General features: G+C 34.4%; 1 protein-coding gene across 4 annotated transcripts in view; it reads left to right on the forward strand.

Annotated features, from left to right (window-relative positions):
* Positions 1–10,050, forward strand: part of LOC145283482 (short-chain dehydrogenase/reductase 3-like) — a 77,126-nt gene that overhangs the window by 36,107 nt on the left and 30,969 nt on the right. The window contains exon 1 of one of the 4 annotated variants that reach the window (XM_080132299.1): positions 638–1,147. The exons of the other annotated variants lie outside the window; for them this stretch is intronic. Coding sequence (XP_079988425.1) covers positions 878–1,147 — 270 coding nt within the window. The 5' untranslated portion in view covers positions 638–877. Of the gene's footprint in view, positions 1–637; positions 1,148–10,050 lie in introns of those variants that run through there. 4 annotated transcript variants of the gene reach the window in all.

The following is a 10,050-nucleotide window of genomic DNA, read 5'->3' on the forward strand; positions in this document are numbered from 1 at the left end:
ATTTATGCATGTCACACCCATGAAAATGCTATTTCAAATTTATGCATGTCACACCCATGAAAATACTATTTCAAATTTATGCATGTTACACCCATGAAAATACTATTTCAAATTTATGCATGTTACACCCATGAAAATGCTATTTCAAATTTATGCATGTCACACCCATGAAAATGCTATTTCAAATTTATGCATGTCACACCCATAAAATGTTATTTCAAATTTATGCATGTCACACCCATGAAAATGTTATTTCAAATTTATGCATGTCACACCCATGAAAATGCTATTTCAAATTTATGCATGTCACACCCATAAAATGTTATTTCAAATTTATGCATGTCACACCCATGAAAATGTTATTTCAAATTTATGCATGTCACACCCATAAAATGTTATTTCAAATTTATGCATGTCACACCCATGAAAATGTTATTTCAAATTTATGCATGTCACACTAATGGAAAATGTTATTTCAAATTTAAGAATAGCACAACACAGAAAATGCTATTTCAAATTTAAGTATGACGACATGAAGCGATCTAAATCTAAACAAATGAAACAGAAGTAATTTCCAAATGGAAAAAGGTCATCTTTTTTTAATCGCTGTCTCGCAGCAGCAAGAACAACAACGAAAAAAAAAAAAGAAAAAAAGAACGAAAAAAAAAGAAAAAGAAACGAGAGTGTAAAGTGATTTCGCTTTTATCTGCTTAGTAATTCACTAATCCAATCCGACACACACCCTGTCGTTCGTGACATCATTTCTTACACTATAAACCCGAGTGGCCTTCACTGCTGCAGCTGCTACAGAGCTCAAGATAGCAAGTTATAGTTTCGAATAGCTTGCATCTTCCATCTTCAAGAACACTTCAAAAAGATGGAAAGCAAAGAAGCGGCAAATGATTCCAAAATGTCTGCCAGTCTAAGAATGCAGAGAATTCTCCGATTGGTGGCATATACCGTTTCTTTGTGTGGTTTTGTCTTGTGCGGGATTCTCATTACAATCGTGACGAGCACGAAATCCATTTGGAAAAAAACATTGACTCGTAAGAAAGATGTTTCGAAGGAGGTTATTCTTATTACAGGTGGCGGAAGTGGACTTGGAAGACAAATTGCCTTGGAGTTAGCCAAATATAAACCCAAAAAGGTAAAAATCTTTAAATATATATATGTGTATGTGTGTGTACTATGGGTCAATTAGCCTGCGGGATACTGAGCCATATTCTGCTTGGGCAGTTAGGATTGTGCAAACCAGTGTCACAAGTTATCATACCATCACATATTGGGCAGTGGTGCTCGGTAGCCAGTAATTTCGTAAAGATTCAAGTTTCTTAATGTCTTTGCTTTACAAATTTCGATGACAAATATTAGAATTATTTTTTCTTCTTTTTTTTGTTTCAATCATAATAATTCACTTGTTTATATTTATAACCACTCGGTTGTAAGATACGCTTAAATATGATATTTTAATTCATGCAGATTATGTATTTATTATTATAGACAACTCTATTGATCATTATATTGAGCCTAATATATGGAAGTGAGATCAAAACTATGTCTTGAGTGCCATCAGCTAGAATTGAAACCAAAATATACAACTCTCCATCTTCCTTCCTTAGCCTCTGAGCCACGCTCATATGCATGCATATATATATATATATATATATATATATATATATATATATATATATATATATATATATATATACTAGCAAAAGTACCCGTCGTTGACTGGGTTCAAAAACAGCCTACAGAAAATGAACTCTGATTTATTAAAGTATGATAGGTTATGAAATGGAAGAGTTGTAAAGAGATAGCTTCGAATTTGGGGGTATCAAAACCAAAGCAAAATATGATGAAAGTAAAAATAAAATAGTAAAATAGATAAACCCCATAATTTATTATACCATACCTGTTCACACTGAAACACTTATCACAATATTCTGCGGATCTATATTAAAAAAACTTGTTAAACTTTGTGACATAGGTCAGGTGCGAACGAACACCCCATAATTTTATTATACTATATTTCTTCAAACTGAAACATAATTATCAAAGTATACTTACGCAGATAGATATTAAAAGTCTTTATTAAAGTTTGTACCTATTTCTATTCTATGGAGGCCAGGCGCGAACGCAGACCCCCACAATTTTATTATACCATCCCTATTTAAGTTAAAACATACTTATCAAAGTATTATTATGTACATCTATATTAAAAACACTTCTAAACGTTTTTTTTAATTTTTAAATTTTTTATTTCCATACTTTGTGGACCAGGCACGTACGGAGACCCCACAATTTTAATGAATCATCATTATGCCAGATTAAACATACCCATTCCTGTGTCTCGATACATCTATCATTATTTGTGATCAGTTTTCTATAATAGTCAACCATATAGGAGCCTATTCGTTCAGCTTTATATATATATATATATATATATATATATATATATATATGTGTGTGTGTGTGTGTGGGTATATGTAGGTATACATACATGCATCGGACTCCCATATTGTTATTGTATATATATATGGACGAATGTTTATTTAATGGACATTTGATGAAGTCTTTTACGAGCACCGATCCATGGTCCAGTGGTTAGAACTGCTGACTATCAACATGATGGTTGTAGGTTCAATCTTCGGCTAGGGAAAGGTGCTAGTCTAATCGCACTAATGAGTTGTGATACAACGAAACAGTACTGTATGTGGCTGACTATATATATATATATATATATATATATATATATATATATATATATATATATATATATATATATATATAATTCACTCGTCATCCGTTTTTTAAAAGATGGAATCGCCCGATCATTGAAGACAAGATTCAACAAGAGGTCCAATGATATAGATTACTAGATTTTCTATTGACCCGTTGGTTCATAACAATCACCAGCATATATTCTACTTTAATTTCATTCCAAAGCTTATAAACTTTAATATATCTTTTAAGTTATTTAATCTTAAATAACTAAAAATAAGTCGACTTCTACTATCATCATCATCATCATCAATATTAATCCACTAAGATTTCTCATGCAGGTTATTATCTGTAATTACACACTTGGGCCAAGATCAAAGTGTAGTATCTATTCTTCAGATGCCGCACTTCAATTTCTAATTCTCTTTCAGTGGAGGAGAAATCCTTCACGACTGCGACAATTTTTATTTTTGTTCCGTTTCTCCACGGTGTCTAACTCTGTCCCGTGAGGAGGCATTGTAAATAGGTACTCACTGACAATAGCTGATGCCGTTCCTTGGAGTTCGAGTGACAACAAGTCTCATCAAATTTCCAATATTTTCCACCACTTTCAATAACCATTATAAAGGATTTTGCATTAATGTCACCATTGTTTTCTTACTGGATACGACCATTGGTTTTCACTAGAGTTTGAATAGCAATAAGATTCCCCACGGTCCCAATATCCTATGCATCTTTCTAGTGGAAGTCTGGTTAGTGCTCTCCTTTCTTGTTCTTTCCATCCTTCTTGACCCTTCACAACTAATGTCATCACATTGTTTTAAGCGATGTCACAGTTTACAAGATTTCTTGCAGATTCATGTGACGTTCCATGTCTTTGTTTTATTTCTTCCATATCATTTTTGTTCATAGTTTATGTGGGTTGGTTTCCACATTCCAAGATTTTCTTTAAGACTGCACCTGTTTTCATCACTGCCATCTGTTGTGTAGTCTCAGTCAGTTTTTACCTTTTATTTTTCCCCCATTTTTTTTTCTAGATTTCTAGTATTCCCACCATTATTTGTATTGACTTTCTTTATGTTTCATTTTTTTTTTTTTTTTCAGTTCTCTTGCAAGTTTCGCATATTTGCTTCGTTCACCATCTTCATCTTTACTTTGTGATCTGCTGGGACGATAAAATCTACAATTTGGCAACTTTTCCTTCATATTAACTATCATGACATCCGGTTTCCTTGATTGGATGAGTTTGTCTGTTTGTATCTCCATGTCCTAGAGGATTTTGTGATTTTTACTTTTCAATGCTGCCTCCAGTTTTTGTCTGTATCATTTTTCTGCCTGTTCAAAATGCAGTCGTTTGCATAGTTCTTAGTGTACTACCGATCCCACACAGCCATATCTGTTTTTTCTTTTGGGTTTTGTTTTGCTGCATTCACTTGTTATGTGATTTAGCATTTAATCATTTGGTCTACACTTATTTTCCCTGAATTTTGTTTATTTTAGCTTTGATGTAGTTAGTTCCAATCGCATTGTTCTATGCAGCTGTCAGTAGCGATTTGGTTTCTCTATTCAAGTGTTCTTTTTATATCCATAATCAGGTGTTTTTTATAAATCGCTTCTGTTGCCATTCTTATAACTTGTCCATGTAGCTGTTTCTCTTCTCATTTTTTTTTTTTGTCTTTTTGTTCCTCGATTGACTGTTCTCTTTATTACTTATTTTGATGGTGTCTCTGGTTGCAGTGTTCTGGGTTATGTATTTTTCTGAATCTTGCAGTCAGTATCACCTTTCTGGCATAGTGCACTATCCATAGTCATTTAGTTTTTAGTCTTTGTGTCAAGATGTCAAAGTTCATTTCTTGTCCAGTCTATGAATGGTCCAGAGTATTTTATTGGTGATACTGTCAAGGTGTTTATTCCTTACTTGATTTCTACCATATAATTTTTTTTCTAAGAATGTTCTGCTTCTTTGCATAGATTCTGTTCCATTTTTTATATTTTCTATTAATTTGATAATGTTTGCTTCCAGAACTCTCAAATATTTATAGGTATCCTGTTTGCCAAGCACCTTCATCTATTTTTCATCTCTAGCAGTGCACACTTTTCCATTCAGAATTACATTTTAATGTCCTAGCTGAAGATTCTGGTGGTGTTTTTCAGTTCCATTTTGCTGTCTGTAAATAGCTTTAAGTTGTCCATATACCTGAAGTGATTTATTCTGTTTTCTATGTCTGCATGTTTGTATTCGACATTTCATCTTCTGAGTTTGCTGAGTGGCATCATGGCTATGATAAACAGTAGTGATAATAGAGAGTTTCGTTGGAAATGCCTCTAGGTATTCTTATGTCAGTCAAGTGTTGTCCTCCAGCTGTCTGTTCCAGTAACCATGTTCACATTGCTTCCTAAATAAGATTAATAATCTTGTCAGATACTTTATACATTAATTAGCCATGCTTACTTAAAATCCATGCCATGAATATGTTCTTATTATCTGCTTTTTACTGCCTTCATGATGATGATGATGCTGATGATGGTGATGCTGACGATGCAGAAATATCATTATTCTATATCATTATCATCTAGAAATAAAAAGATTTATTATTTTGTAATGTACGAAGTGCCTTCAATAATTTTCCAGACTTTTTTGTACAGGCATTTAAAATTGTCGTAGACGCATGGAAATTCGGTATGTTATTGCTATACATTTTATGAGATGACTGACCAATTTTTATAATGTCAGGTCAAATGAACATCCACAGCAGGAATTAGAATACCCCCTACTAAAGCCTGATTGTCACAGCTGGTGAATTTCAAAAATGCAATCTGGACGTGAGGACACTTTCGAAGAACAATATGCAATAAAATTGTGTTTTAATCTTGGGAAAAATGCCACAGAAACGTATGGAATGCTTCAGACTGCTTTTGGACCATCTTGCATGAATCTAGTGTCAGTTTTTGAGTGGCATAACTGATTCAAAGAAGGCAGGAAGAGATGGTGAGAGGTGTGGAAGGAATAAGGAAGTCAGAACACTAGAGTTGATTGGCCAAATTAAGAATTTCAAGGATAAGGACGGTCATGCGTCTATAGAGACAGTTTGATGTCAGTGTGGGAACTGTGACACAATTATTCATGAGGAACTGAAGATGCAGAAGATTTATGCAAATGCACCAGTTCACAACTGCATCCTTGTCACAGACTATTTGATCAAAATGGGCATCAAGACAGTTACTCACTCTTCCTATAGTCCAGACTTTGCTCTTTGTGACTTCTGGTTATTCCCTAAACTCAAGGAAAACCTTAAATGCTGTCGTTATGAGATAAATGACAGAGGCTGTGACGATGGTCATTGACAAACTCACACAAGAGGACTTCCCTGAGGCAATGAGCAGGTAGTACAAGTCTAAATTGTATAATTTGTGTTTGATTTATTTCTTAAAAAAAAAGAATAGAATATTTTAAACAATTTTAAAAAAAATAGAATATTTTAAACAATTTAATAAAAAATAGAATATTTTAAACAATTAAAAAAAAATAGAATATTTTAAACAATTTAATAAAAAATAGAATATTTTAAACAATTTAAAAAAAATAGAATATTTTAAACAATTTAAAAAAAAATAGAATATTTTAAACAATTTAATAAAAAAATAGAATATTTTAAACAATTTAAAAAAAATAGAATATTTTAAACAATTTAATAAAAAAATAGAATATTTTAAACAATTTAAAAAAAAAATAGAATATTTTAAACAATTAAAAAAAAATAGAATATTTTAAACAATTTAAAAAAAATAAAATATTTTAAAAAATTTAAAGATAAAATCGATTTGAGAAGTAACAAACGCAACAAATCTGTTGCCAGGGACGCTGGGAAAGATGGTGGGATCCTTCTACCGCTCCATAAGATATCACACTACTGATGCAATTCTCTATCTGTATAAAAGCCAGGTACGTCCAAGGATGGAGTACTGCTGCCACATCTGGGTAGGAGCTGCTAAAAACAGCCTATCCTGCCTTGACAGAGTACAAAATAGACTTTGTGGCTTTTCTCTATCCTGCAGCCTCTCTCCCACAGAAGAGACATTGCGAGCCTGTCTTTGTTTTATCGTTATTTCCATGGCAAGTGCTCGTCTGAGCTCCCCCCCTCCCCCCCTCACCAATCTTTCACGAGAAACACCCGTCTGGCTGAAACTCCTGTCAATAATTTTCCCCACTCTTTATCTGTGCCTAAATCCAAACGTAGATTCCATGAGCAACGCTTCTTTCTTAGAACTGCACGCCAGTGGCACTCTCTGCCGCTTGCCTGTTTCCCACCTGAATACAACTTGGACGTCTTCAAGTCCAACATAAATAAACTCCTGACAAACCGCCCCCTTAAGTAAGACATTCTATCAAAACCCCCAATACTAATGATTACTACAATACTATCTCATTGATTACTGTACACGCAATAACCCTTATCCATGAGTGGCCTCCGGGCTTTGATAAGTGGTGAACCCCATGTAAAAAAAAAAAAACTCCAAAAAAACAAAAACAAAAAAAATTTGATTATTAAAGCACGATTCGTTCATGTATAAACTATTGCTGCCACTGAATTCTAATAAAATCTTTTCATGATGAAGACGAAATATAGTTATTTAGATTGTATTTGTTATGAATGGTTTTTTTAGAGGGTTACATTTAAGTGTTCCAATTTATAAAACAAGGGTGATTCTTTAACAAAAGTATCAAAGAAACCAGGGCTGTAACCCTTAATATATCCAAGGGCTGTTAATGAAAATTAAATTGTACGATATAACTGGACGTATACTAAATATAATGAGATCCTGCTCAAATAATAGAAGTATACAGGTTATCATTGATGGACGTACATCCAAGCAGCATAACATTAATATGGGAGTGCCCCAGGGTTTGATCCTTGGACCATTATTATTCCTGATATTCATAAACGACCTCTCTGATAATATTGTGTCCGAGATGGGTATATTTGCTGATGATACAACACTCCATAATATGCATGAGGGAAGAACAGATGTACATAAATCTAAGACAATGGCAGAATCGTGGAATTGGACCGCAAATGGATGGTAACATTTAATGCTAGTAAAACTAAGCTGCTCTCCTTTAACAAATTACAAGACGGCTCTCCAACCCCCTATATCCATGACAAACAGCACCCTATCTGAGAATTCTACCTTCAAACTCCTCAGCCTAATTTACAAATATTTTAATGGAATGTGTTCTGATGAACTCGTTTCACTTGTACCCCCTCGACGTACATATTTCTGACAAACCCACTTAGTAATAAGATCTCACCCCTTCACGCTTGATGTCCCTAAATGCCAGAAAGATTTCTATTCTAATAGTTTCTTCCCTCGAACAGCTAGACTTTGGAATTCCCTTCCTGCTGCCTGCTTCCCTGGCTGTACTGATATGCAGAAGTTTAAATGTAGCATAAACAAATATCTTGTTAATCTTTCCTAGACATGGCCGCAAATAGGAGCCCCTTACGTCCGAGTGGTGATATGCTTTCTAAAGGGTGAATATGATTAAAAAAAAAAAAAAAGAAAAAGTCAGAGTCGATAATTTAAGAGCCATAAATTATTCATCGATCTGACTTCTCCACTCAATTACACAAATCATATTTCATTAAAAATTATTAATAAATGTTCATTTATTTTAGAAAGTTCAATAAAAATAGGTTAAGAATAATGCAATGATTAAGTTGGTTTTAGATGAGCAAACGATAATGAAAGGGTTACTGAGTTGTGCCTGTGTGTTCATTAATATCTGAGTGCGTGTGCTTATGACTGTGTGCGATTGAGTTAAGATGACAACAGCAGCCAAAGGCCTGAGAGAAAGGTGGAGGAGAGCCGAGGCAATGTCAATCTGGATCTGTTGTGAATTTTGACTCAACCAGTTTATTGGAGAAAAATCTGGCTCTACATGGGATCAATGTAACCTCGGAAAGGCTCTTTCAAATAAACTCAGAAAATACTCTGATTGGTCCAAATCGGCCACCACAGCCTTTTAAATTATAATTGAAAATGATTCTTCCAACCCATTCTTTATAATTCAACTTCAGTCCGATAGGTTTCCATGAGGCTTGTCATCCCAGTCTGTGGCTATTATAAAAATGGCACTTGCTAGCATCTATCTCATGCTGTTCTTGTGTCTTCATTCAAAGATTCCCAACAAAGTTAAAGGGGGGGTTGCTGAAATATTTTCAATATAATGTGAGGGTAGATATTTACTGGCTGCCCATCCCAGCAAGGTTGGAAGGTGAGGATGTCAAGTCAGCGCCGGTAAAGGTGAGGCACTCTGGCCTATCAAAAATTGCCTGAGCATCTTTATCTACTCCCTGTATGGTAACCCTATCAGAAGAAGGTTAATAGGTGCTACACCTTGCTCAAGATTGACGTGGAACTGTGCAATGTTCATCTCAAGGTATTATACACATTCATATACTTGGTCACCCATCTGGTACTGGCCAGGCTGAATATTGCTTAACGATTTAACGTGAACTGGAGCATCAAGTTGATTATGATTGTTTGGTTTATCAACTTGTATTTCAGTTATCTCTACAACATATTTTAAGATTTTATTCAAACTTTTCCTTTCACGCTGACGCATTCAGTCTTTTCAGATTTCCGGTTAAGCAACGTTCAGCCTCGTCAGTACTTTGATGGAAATAGTTGGTGTCGTAAGTGGAGATGACTACAAGATCACTTTTTCTTATATTCTTCAGAAAGCTATGAATTTGCCTCTCCTTCTTAAGTATACAGGAAATGGAAGTGGACAACCAGTCTAGGAGAAGGAAAACTTTGAAATACTACTAGCCTTTCCCTGCTTATCACTGGTTAAGTAACATTCAGTATTATCACTGGTTAAGTAACATTCAGTATTATCGCTGGTTAAGTAACATTCAGCTTAATCAATACTTAGATAGGTGACCATCTCAGCTGGTGCACCAATCACTAATCGAGAATTTCTAACCTAATTTGTCCCACACTGTTGCATCTCTTTTCTTGTTGTACAAGAACTTCTACGGAATGTGCTCCAAAAAGCTTACTGCACTTGTATCATCTCAACGAAAATACCACCAACTCACCAGACTAGCAGCAAAATCCCACCCCTTCACTGTAGAGCTCCTTAGATGCCAGAAGATTTTCTTTGCAAATAGCTTCTTTCCTCACACTTATTTCCTTTATAATTCTTTCCCTGATTCCATTGAGCGGATTTGTTTGGTGAATTTCAACAAACAGATCATTCAACGGTTCAAACCTAAAACAAATTTCGCATAAATATTCTGATACACACGTATACTTTAGGAT

The sequence above is a fragment of the Euprymna scolopes genome, chromosome 8, assembly GCF_053919585.1.
Source record: "Euprymna scolopes isolate OS-2025 chromosome 8, ASM5391958v1, whole genome shotgun sequence".
NCBI lineage: Eukaryota > Metazoa > Mollusca > Cephalopoda > Sepiida > Sepiolidae > Euprymna > Euprymna scolopes.